This window comes from Brassica napus, unplaced genomic scaffold, assembly GCF_020379485.1.
Source record: "Brassica napus cultivar Da-Ae unplaced genomic scaffold, Da-Ae ScsIHWf_1145;HRSCAF=1626, whole genome shotgun sequence".
NCBI lineage: Eukaryota > Viridiplantae > Streptophyta > Magnoliopsida > Brassicales > Brassicaceae > Brassica > Brassica napus.
The window spans coordinates 1-18,074 of NW_026014569.1; the positions used below are offsets into that span (position 1 = coordinate 1).

Below are 18,074 nucleotides of genomic sequence, written 5' to 3' on the forward strand. Positions count from 1 at the left end.
TCCAAGAAGACAAAAGCTTGCGAACCTAAACCTCCGGATTTACTCACTGAGAAGAGGCAAACGGAAATCAATCTCTGAACCCATTACCCCTAGAAAGAAAGATTGCTAAGTCAAGTGCCAAACTCCAAGCATAGAAACATCAAACAAAAACCTTATTTAAGCATGAGCCGAGGAGATCGACAACAATATACGCTGAAAAAAACATGTTCGGTGTCACACTACAAGAAAACATCAAGGATTCTGAGGGAAAAAATCGTCGGAATTTCGTCGGAATATCGTTATTCCGACGCAATTCCGACGAAAACGTCGTCGGAAATAATTCCTCGGAATTTCTTTTTCCTCTGAAATCCCTCGGAATTTTCGACGGAATTCCGAGGAAATAAATTTCCGAGGAAATTCGAGGATCCCTTGTTTGTCGGAAAAGTCCTCGGATATACCGAGGTAGAACTTCGTCGGGATAATTCCTCGGAAGTTCATCGATCGATGCGTGTTTGGACATATATACATCGATCGATAGGAGTATACCGACGGACTTTTTCCTCGGTTTATTCCGAGGAACTGTTCCCTCGGTATATTCGAGGGATCCGTTCCTCGGAAATTTCCGAGGGAGTTGTCCCTCGGAAATTCCGAGGGAAATGTCCCTCGCTATATTTTTTAAAAAAACGGATCGATCGATGCGTTTTTGTTCAAAAACGCATCGATCGATGTAGTGAAAAATATAATTAATTTCCTCGAAATGTAAAAAATATTAATTTTTTTGAAAAAAAAAAATTTCTGAAATTTAAATTCGAAAATATGAAATTAAAAGTAAAATTGAAATCATACTAATTAATATTCAAAGTTTCACAAATAAAAATAAAACATTCCGAGATTGGGGAAAAAAAACTACGGGTCTGGCACGTCCGGGAACACCTCGTTCGGGTACATCCTCTGCATCATCTCCATCATTTGCTGGTTCAGCCTCCTCTGTGCCTCATAGCCCGCCTGTTGAGCCGCCATCTGGGTCTCCAACAAAGATATTCGATCATCTTTGTCCTTCAACTGAGCCGTAAGTACTTCTGGATCAACAAAGGGCGGTGGTGCAGAAGAAGGAGGAACCGACCGGGTGCGACGACCCAAACCGAACAAACGTCCCTTCTTCTTTGGAACCGACTGAATAGAAAAAAGCCAAATTTAGAAATTTAAACCAAGAAATAAATGAATTGAACTTTAAAAAAAAAGAACTTACGGATTCAACGATTTCGTTGATTCGAAACCGGGACAAGTTGGTCGAAGCCGTCGAAGCGTCATCCTCGGTTTGAAGCTGAGACACTTCGTCTACCACCTGAGTTTGGACCAGGTCGACCACGTCCCTCACAAGACCGTCATCAATCTGGCCGGTCTTCTTGTTGGTATACGCCCTCCTCATTAGGGCGAGATCATCACCGGCTCGCCATCATTTTCTTCCGCCTTGAAAAAAAACAAAAATAAATTAAAGAAACATTAGAAATTAGAAGAAATGCACAATAAATTTAAATTCTGAAACTCAAATAATTGAAGAAAAAGCGGTTGAACTTACCATGCGATCTACGAGAGTGGCAATAGATTGAGCACCCAAGTTATGCTTGTAGATGCCCTTCCCTTTACGGTCGCTCCTGCGGTTGGTGGAGTTGGTGGAAGAAGTTTCTTTCGTCTCCTCCTTATCCCAATGCGCACACAACTCCTTCCAGACCGTGTCGTTCATCGACTTTGGGACCTTTTAATTAAAAAAAAAAGAAAAAGTTTAATAAATTAAAAAATAGTTTAATAAATTAAAAAATGTTTAATAAATTAAATCGAACCTTATTGATTTCCCACTTCTTCTTCCACTCGTGGATCTGCTTCCCATAGTTGTCCATTACTTTATGGACGAAGTGGTGATAGATAAAGAGCGTCTCATCGGAATTCCAGTTGAACTCTTGCTGAAAAAAAAACACAATTAGTAGAAAATTTATATTAAAGATTAAAAATATAAGTAAAAAATTAGAATACTTACCGCAAACTGACGAAACCACAGAACCTGCTTGTCGGTTGGGAAGTGAGTGAAAGTCGGATGTCCACTGTCGAGGGCCGAGTACATCATACGGTTGATCCATGCGCTGATCCCGTTCCCGGATCGGTTGAACCTTATTAAAGAACAAACGGTTAATAATGAATCCAAATTTAAAGAAAAAAAATGTTTAATTACCATGTTTGACCCCGTCCATGTGGATACGGAGTGAGATACGGAAGATGGTCACGACCGGGCTGTTGAACCAACTCCGCAACCCTCATCACTCCCGGAGGACCCGGAGGAACAGGAGCGGATGCAGCAGCGGGAGCGAGAGGAGCATGAGCGGGTGCAGCAGAGGGAGATGTATGGTTGGAGCTGTGGGGCGAAGGGGAATCCTGAAAATGGCTGGAATCCCGAGACTGGCTCCCCGTACCACCACGACCACGACGCTGTCGAGGCCGGGTCTGATCATCATGAGACCTGTAAATTAAAAAATATATTTAATAAATACAGAAATATATAAATTTTTTTTTTTATTAAAAAAAATCCCAAATAATTTAATCACAGAAAAAGATTTATATATATTAAATTTTTTTAATAAATATAAAAATAGTTCTAATAAACAAAAATAGTTTTAATAAATAAAAATTGTTTAATAATTAAAATGTTTTGTAAAATCCAAAAAATCGAATTTATATAGAAATTTTTTTTTGTAAAATCCAAAAAATCGAATTTATATAGAAAAATCGTTTTGTAAAATACAAAAATCGATTTTATATACAAAAATCGATTTTATAAATACAAAAAAAAAAAAAAATTATAAAAAAATTCTAAATCAATTCAACAAAACAAATTATTCAACCAAATCACAATTCTAAACCTATTATACAACCAAATCACAATCCTAACCAATCACCCTAACAAAAATCTATCAAAACTACACAAAAACCTAACAAATAGAACCTAAGAGAGTGGGATAGGGTCCTTACATGATTTGTGTAAGAGAAGAGGGAGATCGCCGGAGATATCGTCGGATTTCAGGGGGAAATCGCCGGAGAGAAAGAGAGGAGTCGCGCAGAGGAAGAAGAGAGAAATGGGGAAGAAGAAGGGGCTCGTGGTTATAAAACCTAGGGTCCGACGGACATTATCCGTCGGAATTCCGTCGGAATTCTAATTTCAATTTTCGCGAAATATTTGCCCGGTAAAATGAAAATATTCCGAGGAAATTCCGACAGATAGTAAAATATCCGTCGGAATTTCCTCGGAATATTCCGAGGAAATACCGAGGAACTAGTGTTTGGGGTTTCAAAACATCAATTTTTTTTGCCGTATTTCATTTCTTATACAATTGTAATGCATACCATTGAGGATTCTTTGTATACATGAGCATAAACCATGAAATAACAAATTTCAAAACTAATTGAAAGTATTCCCTTTACCGTTCGTTAAAAGGTATAAGTGTTTCTCTTATGTTGCGAGATTTCGTTCATACAATCGGAAAAGTGTTAATTATACGGTAAGGAACAAATTTTTGACTTCATAATGAACGTAAGACACTTAATAAGGGTTATATAGGTGTTATTCAAACGGCAAAACGTTGTTTTCGGTTTAAAAACCCGATTTCCTCGGAATTTCCTCGGATTATTCCGAGGGAACTCCGACGAAACCCTCTTCTTCCTCGAAATTTCCTCGGAATATTCCGAGGAAATTCCGACGAACTAGTGTTTGGAATATTCCGAGGAAAATCTTGTATGTTTTTTTAAAAATGCATCGATCGATGCGTTATAGGACACAAACGCATCGATCGATTACTAGGATGGACCGGGCCGTAAGATTGTGATCGATCGATGAGAGTATCCCATCGATCGATCGACAATCTGAATTGTTCCTCGGAATTTCCTCGGAAAATCTTGTATGTTTTTTTAAAAACGCATCGATCGATGCGTTATAGAACAAAAACGCATCGATCGATTACCAAGATGGCCCGGGCCGTAAGAATGTGATCGATCGATGCGTTATAGAAACAAAACGCATCGATCGATGCGTGTTCGGAAAACAGAATTATAAGGCAAAACCCGACCTTTTTTGGATCTAAACCTTAGAACTCTCATCCCCTCCGATTTCCCCTATAATTCGCCCCCCCCTTTCTCTCTCTATAATCATCCGATTTGAACAATTTTGGGCTCTATTCCACTTGATTTTTCGAGCTCTACCTGATTCCTACACTCGTCTTCACCCTAAGACAGGTATACTCCGCGAATCTCCACATTCTGAAATCGTGTTCTTGAGCAATTTTTTGGGTTTTGTGAATTTCTTATTTCCGTGTTGATTCCTTGATCAAATATGCATGAAACAGATGTTTAAACATGGAATAGAACACAATTGTCTGTGATCAACGAGTTTGGAACATGATTTGAGATGATTTAGGGATAGAGAATTTTTTTCAATTTCGTTTTTTTTTATCACAACTCGATTTTGCTTTTCATTTTCATGTTCAGCTTTGCCTTCTTAATTGATTATAACCATGTTGAGAGCAATGATTCTATTTTGTAGAGAATGAAGCGCACGAAAACATCAGCAAAGAAAAACACACAAGAAGCGGGTTCGTCACAGCTGGAGAAGCAAAGGCCAAAGAAGTGGGATAAGTCTGATACCACCCACTACAACAACATGAAGAAGGTAGCCGTTCCGGCTACACAACTAGCATGTCCTGAGACGATGACAATATTGGGAATCAAAGCAGACATTGAAGGACTGTTCCAGAACATGGGTCTAGGCCAACTATGCAACCTCAAGGAACCCACTTATCCGGAGTTGGTACGCCAGTTCATAGCATCCGCATACGTCACCCGTCCCGATGATAGCCATCAGGAAGGTTTTCTGGCATTCGTAGTGCAGAAAGTATACTATGAGGTATCTTTCACAGACCTCTGCGGACTATTTGGATTGAGTGCGGGGGAGAGGACATATGGTCTTTATTGGACTTCAGAGCTGTTGAACTTCTGGGAAACGATTGGCACAGGGGTTTATAGATCTTCTCAGGCAAAGGAGTCACTTATCCGGAGCCCAGTACTGAGATATGCGACACGCCTCATTGGCTCATTGCTATACGGGACAACCACAGCCGCATCAGTCACGCAATGGGAGTTGTGCCTCCTGTACCAAGGTGTGAGGCATTTGCTACCGGCATTTGGAAACTCTACATTCCCACCTGCTACTGCCTTCAACATGGGAGCGGTGCTGGCCGCAAACTTAGCAGGATACAAGGGGAAAGTAACCAAATCCAAGAGCAATGCATGTGGATTTGGTGCAGTGATTACTCGGATCCTTAGACATGTGGGTGTAGACTGTGAGAACCACCAGGTAGCACTGGACAGATCGAACAACATTGCTTGGAACTACCTGGATGTCATTTCTCTAGTAAGTAAGGAGTTCATAGCTGGTCCCCACTCGAGGATCGATCGGGATGGTCCTTACGTCTACGTATTCCAGGACCGAGCGAAGAAAACACTCTACTGCCACCTGCCTCAGATCGGCCTGACTGCTCTACTTTCAGAGGCTGCAGTTGAGTTTCTACCCCCTGCTACCGCACTAGTAGACAAGCCATCCTTCTTCACGCCAAAATATCAGACCAAAGGCAAGGGCGTGGTTGATGAAGAAGGACAAGATGAGGCTGCACAAGCCATTCCAGATGATTCACAACCCCATCAGCTACTCCCATCAGACTCCAGCCAGTACAAGCTGCAAGAGCTTCCACCGAACGCCACTTCGCGCCAGCAACAACATTGGAGAGATCAGAGCATAAAGACAAACAACGACATGCTACACAAGATCTGGGCTGCCATTTCACGTATCAGGCCGTGTCGTTGCCAAAAGGATGATGTAGTTCATCGGGACAACTCTCCATCCAGCTCTGGTTCGGGTTCGAGTGGTACACACAGGGTAAGAAAGAGGTCCAAGAGACCCAACGATGCAGGAACATCTGGAGCAGGAGACGAGGAGTAGGAGCTATCACCGGCTATTTTATTTTCTTTTCTATTCTAACGTTTTATGGTCTTATTTTCTGTTAATTTTGAACTGAGTTTTTTTTTAGGTTTCTTAATTATGAGTTCGTATTTCTTTTACATGGTTTCTTTGTTTTATTTGGTTGTGTTTTGTGTAGCTTTTAATTCGTATTCAGCTTTGCCTTGCTAGATAAACCAAATAACTATTATCCAAGGAAAGAGGTTATATCAAGTGTTCCTCGGAATTTCCTCGGTATTTCTTAAAAAAAAAAAAAAATAAGTTCAATGGTAGTCTGTTTCCGAGTCATCATCACCAGATGAATCTGAATCTGGATCTTGGTGAAACTCTCCAATTACTGGTTCATCCTCTACGTGAACGACGGCTTCCTCTCCAAAGTCGGTTAAATCGACTACAAGGCCAACTCCAGCTAAATCTTCTGCTGCACTACAGTTGCCGGATGTGCTTGGTTGTAGTGGGTCTTCCAGCTCAGAACTTCCCTGAACTCGGCCTCTCGGGTTGAGTCTTGTAACAGTAACCCATGGATCATCTCTGTTCCTTACCCGGGGGTACTTGATATAACAAACCTGTAACATTTAGAAAAATTATAAATTAATACACATGATGATGAATCATTCTGAATAATTAACATTTAATTACCTGATCGGCCTGGGAAGCAAGAATGAAAGGATCATAATATTGCAGCTTTCGCCTCGAATTTACTGATGTAACACCAAATGCATCTGTTCTCACACCTCGATCTGGGGTGTTGTCGTGCCAATCACAATAGAAAACAGTACAGCGCAATCCAACCATGCCCAAATACTTGATTTCCAAAATCTCATGTATGTGTCCGTAGTATACATCATCTCCTGATGCAGAACAAACGCCAGCATCATAAGTCGTACTCGAACGTCTCCTCTTCTGAGTTGTGAATGCATATCCTCGAGTACAAAATCTCGGATATGACTTCACAACAAAGTTTGGTCCAACGACCATCTCACGTATCCAATCGTCAAATGTTTCACCTCTGGCCAAACCAGCAGACACCTATTAATAGCACATATATATATATTATATCAATAAATGTGAATTAGTATAAATATGTGATAAAATATATTTTAATTTGTTTAAAGCACTCACATAAGTAAACATCCATCCAGTAAATTCTCTCTGCTTCATTTCTTCTAGTTCGTCCTCTGTGGCGTATCTATACTCGAACCGCTTTTCTGCCATGAAAATCCTGTATATGATGACAATAATGTAATTAATTAAGATTTAAATTTCAACTTGTTAAAATAAAAATTTGTAAGCTCATTTATTTACCTCTCATATTGAAGAACGTCTTCGCAGTTGGTGAGCAAATATGTTTGCAAATGACTGCGCTCCTGCTCAGTAAGTCGACGGTCCTTTGGTTTTCCGCTAAGTCGTCCAACGTCTGTGAAAATGTCTGGAACCGTAACATGATATGTTGCCCGTTCGCCTCTATCATCATGCCGAGCAGGTCTTCTGTTTTTGGTCTGAACTTCTGCTGGAAAGTAGTACTCGGCAAAGTTTGAAGTTTCTTCATTGATCATCTGTGCGACTATAGAACCTTCCACCCTACTTAAATTTTTCACCATCTTCTTCAAATGGAACATATACCGCTCATACAGATACATCCATCTATACTGCACAGGACCACCAAGTTCCAATTCTCTTGCCAGGTGAATAACAAGATGCTCCATAACATCAAAAAATGAGGGAGGAAATATCTTCTCAAGGTTGCACTGAATCACGGCTATGTTAGTCTTCAAATTTTCAATACCTTCAAGAGTCACTGATCTCGTGCATAAATCGCGGAAGAAACCACTTATCCCTGCAATTGCTTCATGAACATTTCGTGGTAATATTTCCTTGAAGGCGAACGGAAGGAGGCGCTGCATCATTACATGGCAATCGTGGCTTTTCAAGCCAGTAAACTTTCCTTCCTTTCTGTCGATACAGTTACGCAAATTTGATGCGTAACCGTCTGGAAATTCCACATCGTTTGAAATCCAATCAAAGAACGCATCTTTTCCCGCTGCATCAAGTCGGTATATGGGAAAAGGAGCCCTACCATTCTCATCAACATGAAGTTCTGAACGAGCACATATATCGACTAAATCCAGTCTTGACTTCAAATTATCCTTTGTTTTACCTTGAACATTAAGGATCGTGTTCATGAGATTGTCAAAAAAGTTCTTCTCAATATGCATGACATCTAAATTATGCCTTAGCAGATGATCCTCCCAGTATGGCAGATCCCAGAAAATACTTTTTTTGTGCCAGTTATGTAGTTCTCCAACAGCATCTACCGGAAAACGCTCATGTCCACCGACTTCTGGCGTCCTTTCTGCACCAAAATCTCTTAGTTGTATCTTCAAATCTTTCCCACAAATTTCCGGAGGTGGACTGTCAAACACCCTCTTGTTCTTCGTAAACAAATTCCTACTCCTACGATATGGATGATCAGGTGGTAGGAATCTCCTGTGACAGTCAAACCAACACGTTTTCCTTCCGTGCTTTAGTTGGAAAGCATCAGTGTTATCTTGACAATATGGACATGATAGCCTTCCATGCGTTGTCCATCCAGACAACATACCATATGCTGGAAAATCACTTATTGTCCACATTAGTACTGCCCGCATTTGAAAGTTTTCTTTACACGAAACATCGTATGTTTCAGCACCTTGAGCCCATAGTTGTTGCAACTCATATATTAGTGGCTGAAGAAACACATCAAGTGATCTCTTAGGATGCTCTGGTCCGGGAACGAGAATCGAGAGAAACAAAAACTCTCGTCGCAAGCACAAGTTTGGGGGGAGGTTGTATGGTGTAAGAATGACGGGCCATAGAGAATACTGTCTTCCACTCTTGCCAAACGGACTGAAACCATCAGTACATAATCCAAGGTAGACATTTCTTCTCTCATACGCAAAGTCGGGATACTTTGATTGGAAATGCTTCCACGCTTTTGCATCTGAAGGATGTCTGATCTCACCATCTGTTGAGTGCTCCGCATGCCATCTCATTGGTTGCGCTGTGCGTTCAGACAGATACAACCTCTGCAACCTTTCCGTCAAAGGTAAATACCACATCCTTTTATATGGCACTGGAACTCTTCCAATTGTATCTTTATAACGAGGCTTTCCACAAAATTTGCATGTAACCCGCTGTTCATCCACCCTCCAATAAATCATGCAGTTGTCGCTGCATACATCTATTACCTGATACGATAAACCAAGACCAGCTACGAGTTTCTGAACCTCGTAGTATGAACCAGGAGCTACATTATCCTCGGGTAGAATACCTTTTACAAAATCAGCAATCGCATCCACACAGTCTTCAGCCAAATTATAATCTGTTTTAATGCCCATCAATCTTGTAGCAGATGATAAAGCTGAATGACCATCTCTGCAACCTTCGTACAATGGTTGCTTTCCAGCATCCAACATATCATAAAATCTCCTAGCTTCTGCATTGGGTAAATCTTCCCCTCTAAAATGATCATTTACCATCTGCTCAGTACCTACACCATAATCTACATCCGTTCTAATTGGTTCTTCTAATCTAACCGCTGGCTGAGGTTCACTAGTACTACCATGTTCATAATCAGTTTCCCCATGATGATACCAAATTTTGTAACTTCGTGTAAACCCACTCAAATATAGATGAGTCCAAACATCCCACTCTTTAATAACCTTTCTATTTTTACAATTAGAGCAAGGACATCTTAACATACCTGTTTTTGCTTCCGGTTGTCGGTGAACTAACCCCATGAATTCAGTTATACCTCGTTGGTATTCTTCCGTAAGCAATCTCGTGTTCGGATCCAAATGAGGTCGATCGATCCAAGAACGAAAATAATTTGAAGAAGACATATTTTTTATGAATCAAATTCGTGTGTAAATAGAGTAAGAGGGAGGATGAAGATATGAAGTGAATGAAGAGGAAGAGGAGTGCTTGTATTTATAGTTTTAATCCTGCCGACATACCGAGGAAATTCCGACGGAATTCCGACGGACAAAACTAGTTCGTCGGAATTTCCTCGGAATTTTGTAAAATCCCCCAACGGCTCTCCAACGGCTATAATATTTCCTCGGAATTCATCGGTTTTTTCCGAGGAACACAGTTTTCCTCGGAATTTCCTCGGAATATTCCGACGGACTGTAGTTTCCTCGGAATTCCGTCGGTATATTCCGAGGATTTCATTTTCCGTCGGAATGTCCGTCAGAATATCGCTGTTTTCTTGTAGTGTCAGTGCTAGGATATCAATATTCGCCGCTACCACCAACAATGCTCACTCCTCCGATCACGAAGACAGTAATTAGACTAGAAGATCAAGAGGCATAGCCGATTTCAATAACTCCAGACTATTAGTCTCCTAGCTATTAGGTTCCAGCTAGTGTACTAAAGGACCACACCAACGGTGCAAATTATGGATCAAACGCCATCCCTCTGATAAACCTCCATCTCACCCCTTAGTCATAAACCGAACAAGACTGTCCGGATTGAAAAGTTGGCCTTGACGTCAGCTAGCGAGCCAAGGATCACCAAGTCACAACTGTAAGGAGAGCAGAGCTCATGTCACTGAAACAACCATGGTGCTCCAACGAAGAACATACCCCTTTATGCCACGTGTCCCTCCTCCAACCGTCTCACCGCCTCCGGGGAAGGTAGATCCTAGATGGAGGAGGAGTCACACCAAGCCATGCGCTGATGTCGTGTAACTTTCGCCAGAGATCTTGAAGAAGTAAAACCAGATCTGACGAGTGCTACAGCCTTAACCGCCGATTCTCCCCTCCACCGTGCCACCCAGAGTCTTGCGCCACACCATAAGAAGCCAAGAGACATCCCCATCGACCCAAAAGAGCTTTGGGAGGGTTCCGACAGAAAAGAGTAGCGAGCATCTCCACTGAGGAAGGACGGGGAGGGAGAGAGCAAAGAGAAACCGAGATTAGAGAGATGAGGTTCCGCCTCCGGTGCCGTCTGAATTGGCGGCCAGACTAGAGATGGATCATCGTTGATATCTGTACGAGTCGTCATTGGTATTTCTTTTATTTTGGAAAGTCTAAAAGAGGAACTCTTAGAGCATGTTTAATGGGGTTCTTAGGATGTCGTTTTTAGCAAAATATAAGAACCCGTCTCTTAACTTTTAATTGAAAAAAGCTAAGAATCGATTCTTAAATATCTTATTTACAGGAGTTACAAATATATAATGCCCATAAAAGTTACAAAAGAGATGAAATGCTAGATAAAATAACATATATATATCTGCTTTTGTAACTGTAGACTTGCCATTGTAGCGGCCAAGAAAGCCTTCAGAGTTGTTTGGTTTGTTAGTGATGCAGCGGCATCATGCTTGACCGACAAGTAACGTGGTTAACGTTATGACTTATGTTTTCCTATTTTCTATTATTTATTTTTAATTATGATAATTTTATGGGCTTTAGGTCTTTTATCTTAAACATGTTTATCTTAGGGTTTTGTGTTTAGTTTTGGCTTATATATAGCCTTCTTTGTCGTTGTTTATGAATTAGACTTTTGATAATTAAAAACAGAACTTTTGCTTTATACTTTGTTTGATTCGATTAAATTCATCTACAAGAAGTTGGTCTCAAAGAAGCTATCGCAAGAAACTCTTTTACCGATCTAAGAACAGGTCTCTAGAACCCTAAAGATTCCTTTTTGTACGCTGCACCAGTTAGTGATATATCGTGAGACTTAGTTTACAAAAAAAAAAAGATATAGACTTATGAGACTGTATATGTATCTCACATTGAAAATTCAGTTGTCATATACACCTCGCACATCTGCGTATATGTAATGAAGAACAGTTTTTGTAAGTGAAACTTGCTCATATTTTATTATCTTGCTTTACTGATCGAAGAGTTTGGGGCTTGATGAACATGCTATTTATTTTTTATGATGAAACGAACTGAATAACCAAGGACATCCGGTAGTGGGCCTGAGTAAAAAGACCTAATAATTTGTTATGGAATTGACAAAGATAATTAAATCTCAGCTTGAGGAAGTTTGAATAATGAGAATAAGAGACGGGATTATCATAAAGAAATTGCAAGAGGGAATTATATTTCTTTCCCAAAAGTGTGAAATTGCAAAAGTGCTAAGCTCGACGCATTGACCCTATTCATTGTGAGATATTTTTTTTTAGTAACATGTTAAATTTCATACCTTTTTTAATGTTTTACAGTGTTGAAAAAAACAACTATGAGCATATAATAAACACAAAGACAACCCAATAAAGAAAAGAGAGAAGAAGAATATGGCGAGAGATTAAGGAGGCCTGAAGCATAGGAAGTAGAATTGCAGCACCGACTGTTGGCGGTGAGATGAAGCCGGAAAAGAAAGGAATCTGTCCCGCATGAGCCTGTCAACTGAAGAGAGATTAACTTGAACGGTTGTTTAAGTTGATGTGAAGATCCTTGCATTTCTTTCCTTGTACAGTAAATAGATAACTGCCTGGAAAAGACAATTGTTTTGGGTAAGTTTTTTATAGTGACTAGATCTACCGCAAGCGTTATCCCAAACTCAAGAAAACCCGTAGAATTTTTTTTGGAGAGTCGTAGTACCACCACATCGACAGAGAATCGAATCTGAGACTTTTAACAGTCGTCTGTGAGAATAGAGATCATATATTGTGAGATTTTTGTTTGTAGCATGAGCTTCAAAGTCGTATGGATGTGTTGTTCAAGTTGTGGAAGAGAGCGAATTTAATTAAAAGGTTCATTATACATGGTTATGATGCATAGTGGAAATATTAAGCTTCAGATACTTTAACATAGATGTTATACAAAATAATGGTGATTTTTATAAACTAATTTAAAATATTTTACCAGTGTATAACATAAAAAGTAAAATATAAAATATCAGATTAAATATAAATATACACATTATACAAAATAACAACAAAACTATTTATTTAAGAATAAAATATACTAAACACACAGAAAAAAACATATAAAATATTTTTGAAAGAAAAATCATATGTGCAATTTCACCGGGTACTCGTCTGATTAATTTCCGACTGAGTTTATTGTTTCAAGGTCACACCTTTCTTTCTCTACCTCTAAGCGATTCTTTTTCGAAGAAGACTCTTCTTTTCTCTGGTACTGGTACTATTATAACTGATCTTGGTCTCGTGTTTATTGCGCAGGTCCTTCAGTCTACGCATAAGAACTTGCGAATTCCTACACTTAAACCCACTTATGGAAAAAGTCTAAAAAATCACAACGTTCGTACGCGGAGACTGCCGAACTGTGTGTTAAAGCGAGACCAAAGCCAGTGGTGGTAGTTACAGTACCAGGAAAGAAGAATTCTTTGAGAAAGAACCAGTTAGAGGTAGGAAAAGAAAGATGCGACCTGGAAGCACTAAGCTCAGCCAAAAATTAACTATAGCTGGTGCAACTTTTAAAAAGGGAAACCTGATCAGAGAGAGTAAGATATGTTGGAGAAGAAAACAGAAACAGAGAGAATATATATAGTCCCCGAGAGCTACGAGGATGAGGATGAACTTAAAGACTGTGTATCATCACCAAGCCAAGTTCAATGTTTCTTTTTGTTCCTTCCTTCTCTGAATTTTTTTTTCTTTTGAATATCTTTTTACTATGCTAACTTTTGTATTTTGTTTCCATACCTAATGTACCTAGAAATTCTTTCAATTCTTTCAAATCTTTTCTCTTATATTTTTCCTTTTGCAATTTATTATTCCACAGTATTTGATAATAATAAAACAAAAAAAATACATATTCTATATACTCCAGATTTCTTAATCTATTTTCTTATAGTCTTGTTTTTATGATTAATTATTCTATTGTACTATCATGATAACAAAACAAAAACATTTTTTCCTGTTTTATATTTTAAAAGTTTTATGTTGTTGTACTCTGATCAAAATAAAAGAACAAACTGAAGGGTCAAAACTATTTCCAACATTCGAAAGTTGAAACATGATTTAGTCAGCGGACTCAACATCTTACAACTCTATTTAGTCAAAAAAAAAAACATCTTACAACTCTACATGGATTAAAAAAAAGAAGTTTTTTGATAACTTTTTATGTTTGTACTATATTTACAGTAGACATCTTTATTTTAGTCACAAAATTATATGTAATGAACAACTGTATTTACATGGTACTGAAAATTTCCATCAAGCATTTTCATTATTTTGAAAATTTTGTGTTATGTAGAATCCAATCTCGAAAACATAATGTAAAAATACTAAATAATATTTTGATTATATCTTGATCAATTATCTGATAAAATGGGCTTCAACATTTTCTATAAGATTTGCATACATAAGATAAAATTAAATTGAAATAATAACACAATTTTAGTAATTTAGACAATATTGTAATAGTTGAATGTATGTTCAGTTACATGGATTATGAAATGTGTCAAATATATTTATCTTATTGACGGAAACCCTAAACATCGTTATGAAAGAAGTTATAACTTTATATGAAGGAAGCTAATGTTATATGTTAAGTATTTATTTATATATTTATCAGAATCCTAAACTTCGCATTCCAAAAATCCTAGAATCATAATGGTTTTTTTCTCTCTTAAAAGTGAGGTTAAAAGTGGTTAAGGTAAAACTATTAAAAGTCCAACGTTAAAAAAAATTGTCTAAGTCTGAGATTAATTAACTTTAGAATTATAATTTTTTTTCTCTCTTTAAAGTGAGGTTAAAAGTGGTTAATGTAAACATGAAAATATATATTATGAATGTGGTATTTTAGATAACTACCCTATAATTATAGTAACTAATTGTAGTAATTATGAAATTTTTATATAATGGTTCATCATGTTTATTTTTCATTTATTTATTTATAATTTTTTCATTAATGCATTAGTTTTTGTTATACTTTAAAGCTGTGGTACATTAATAGGTATTAACCAAAAATCCACTTTTAGCTCCAGATTTTTAAGAAATAAAAAATATCAATAGTTTATACTTTATAAACTTAATAAATTATTTTTTTAAAAGAAAATGAAATAGATATATATATAGCTGATTAATAAATAATATTCTAAAATACATAAAATATTATTTTTATACAAAACAATAAAATAGTAAAAATAAATATATAAAATATGTTTTTAGCAAAATATAATAAACAAAATTCACACTTTTTTAACACCCAAAGTTCACATTTAATTTCAAATTTTGATGAAAAATTAAAATATATGTTTTTATAAAATATTTGTACCCGTAAAATATATTGGTTGTTATGCTTTTTTTTGGTGAAAGAACATGTTACTATAAATGCACTCAGTTTGGGCGATTACAGACTTACAGTTCCCACCAACCTCTACATGGGCTTAAATTAGGCTTGTGGTTACAGTTTTTTTTTCTGTTCAGGTTTTCCGTTAATTCAGTTCGGCCATGGAAAAGAACCGAAGATAAAATTGATTCGATTTTCGGTTATTTTTCGGTTTTATATTTTTCAAAAATGACCGACTTTGATATTTTGGTTGGAGTTCGGTATAATTACTTTTTAATAATGTAGGTTAAATTTGTTTGTTTTCAGTTAGTTCGTTTATTTTTGGTTAATTCGGTTAATTTTGGTTTTTCGGTTCTTTAATTTTTTTATTATTTTTAGAAACGAACCAAAACATAAAACGAATTAGTTTTCAAAATCAAACTGCACTAAACCAAACACAAAATCGTAACCGTGCCAAAAACCAAAATTTTGGATTGGTTCTGCTGGTCCGTTTTAGACAAAATCCGCAAGCCTAGCTTAAATTATAAGAACCTTTTGTCCGAGGTTACGGAGTTCATGAGACAAAACCTTTTTCATTAAGACAACATAGTTTCAAGATAATAAAAACTGGAATATCATCAGATATCAGAATACTTGTGCTTCAAATCACAAGAAAATATTAAAAACAAAGTCAACATATCTCTCCGGTAAATCCAAATTAGGATATCACGGCTCAGCGCGCTCAATCCGGAGAGCCACCATGGGAGACTTATTGGGAGACTTATTGAGGGTCGTCACACGAGTCTCTCTCGAACATCTCCAAACATTCAAGTCGTCTTCAGGGCTTCCTGTATCCACTCCATATTTATAAGGAAAAGTCTCATGGAACATCTCATTGATGAACAGCATCGAGCTCCCACTCACACCACAACCCTCAGGAAGCTCCTTAGCCGAGCACGCGCTGTTCCCAGAGCTATTCCCCAGCTGTCCAATCAACAACACACGGTCCCCCAAATCACTGACCACGACCCATTCGCCAGCTTCCTCATCCAGCACACTCACTCTACACGCCATATTGGCGAAACTCAAAACACCGTTACGAACGATGATTCTCTCAACAAGGTAAAGCTCATCGTCACCGTACGGCACCAGATAATTTAGTCTTCCACACCCCGCGATCTGTGGTGGCCTCAGCGGCGTCGTTTCCAGCGTGTAAGGATCGATAGCGAATACGTCCCCGTTGGTGAAGACCGGATAGAATTTGCCTCTGAAGGTGACTATATCGATGCAATCAGCTCTCGAGCAATTATCAACCTCCATCCAACGCATTTCAGTACTTCTTAACGCCAACATATGATGAGAGTAACCGATAAGCACAATGAACTCTCCTCCTTCCTCATTGTTCAGCGGAAGAATAGCCACGCCTCTGTAACCTGTTAATAATGAATCAGGATCGTAACCGACCATTCTGCACCTATGCCCCAGAGGGATAATCTGACAGTCAGCAACGTTGATCGAGGTTGGAGCAGTCACCATGTGATCCCCGGACTTATCTGGTCCTACTCCTCCAACGAAAAACTGAGACGGCAACGCGTGGTCGTCGTCTTCCGGAGAACGGACTCTGAAGAGGAAGACAGGGAACTTCTCGAGGGTGCAGAAGCCTCCGAACCTGTCGAACGAAGGAAGAGAGTAGCTTGTGCGTAGTAGCCAAGAAGGAAAGGGGAAGATGGATCGCCACGGGCCGCAAACAGCGCGGGCATGGATAAAATCGAAACAGTCTTCTAGCTTTGAGGAGATGATGCGCAGTAGCTCATCAGGGAGATTGGACCAGTCGGATGATGTGTGCTGGTCTTTCAAAGACAGCTGCAGTTTTGAAACCTGGCAAGAAGAAGATTCACAATCTTGAGAAGCGATTCAACATCTACATTCATCGTTTCACACCAAACTACAAGTTTAAGAGAGAGAGAAATAGAGTTCTGACACTATCTGAGAGAAGAGATGTATTCTTCTCAGTTTCGACTTCTGTCGTTTTAGCTGGTTGTTTCGATTTCACAACCTGAAAGAAAAATTAAGCTGATTCTGCCGCTATTGAAATTCGATCAAAGTTATAGATTTTTTTTTTTTGCGATTATTATGTAATAAGAGGGGGAGAAGGAATGTGTACCCAAACCATGTTTGATGACTTTTTTCTCGGTGCCATGTTTGCTGATTCCCTAAATCTGTAAGACATATTGGAGGGTTTAGTAATATGTAAGCAAACATTAATTAATAACACAAAGACTAGGAGAACAAGTACTAGATCCGCCTACAAGAAACAGAGAATCGAACTGATAAGGAATGGACTTTTCGATTTGGTGCCCGGGAAAATCTTGGGTTAGATGTTGTTCAGAGCTCTAAGCTCCGTTTTCAGTACGGTCGAAACGCACCCTAAGGTAAAAGTTGTTGGAGAAGAAGAAAGGAAAGGTGTCTTCTTTCTTTACTATTGGGCTTTTTTTGTACTCTGTAAACCATTAAGGCCACGCAAATATTCAAATATCGTCTTTTGAACACTATTCAAGATGCTGCATGTAAATATAAAATTTATAATATCTACATATTTGAGAGGGAAAAAGACAAAAATAGCACTAGATCAAGTTTTTGTTCCCAAACTAGCACTTAAGGTCAAAAGTCACAAAAATAGCACTTAATGTTTTATCAAAAGTCACAAACTTAGGGTTTAGAGTTAAAGGGTGGGGTTTAGGGTTTAGGGTTTAGGGTTTAGGGTTTAGAGTTTAGGGTTTAGGGTTTAGGATTTAGAGTTTAGAGTTTAGAGT

The 18,074-nt window shown here is 38.4% G+C and overlaps 1 protein-coding gene across 2 annotated transcripts; it reads right to left on the bottom strand.

Annotated features, from left to right (window-relative positions):
• Positions 1–15,838: 15,838 nt before the first annotated feature.
• LOC125596186 (F-box/kelch-repeat protein At1g64840-like) lies at positions 15,839–17,825 on the bottom strand. 2 transcript variants are annotated; one of them, XM_048771404.1, is made up of 4 exons: positions 17,571–17,825; positions 17,426–17,480; positions 17,243–17,317; positions 15,839–17,139 (listed from the first exon to the last, which is right to left on the bottom strand). In XM_048771404.1, the coding sequence occupies exons 2-4, from the start codon at positions 17,459–17,461 to the stop codon at positions 15,988–15,990; spliced, it is 1,263 nt and encodes a 420-aa protein (XP_048627361.1). In that variant the 5' UTR covers positions 17,462–17,480; positions 17,571–17,825; the 3' UTR covers positions 15,839–15,987. The 2 variants fall into 2 exon arrangements, with proteins under 2 accessions (XP_048627361.1, XP_048627362.1); XM_048771405.1 differs by having other exon boundaries at positions 17,558–17,790.
• Positions 17,826–18,074: the final 249 nt, after the last annotated feature.

Coding starts and splice junctions, on each gene's coding strand:
- LOC125596186 (XM_048771404.1), bottom strand. CDS start 17,461: ATGGCACCGAGAAAAAAGTCATCAAACATGGTTTGG. Junction 17,318..17,425: donor AGTCATCAAACATGGTTTGG/GTACACATTCCT, acceptor TTTTTCTTTCAG/GTTGTGAAATCGAAACAACC. Junction 17,140..17,242: donor CATCTCTTCTCTCAGATAGT/GTCAGAACTCTA, acceptor TCTTCTTGCCAG/GTTTCAAAACTGCAGCTGTC.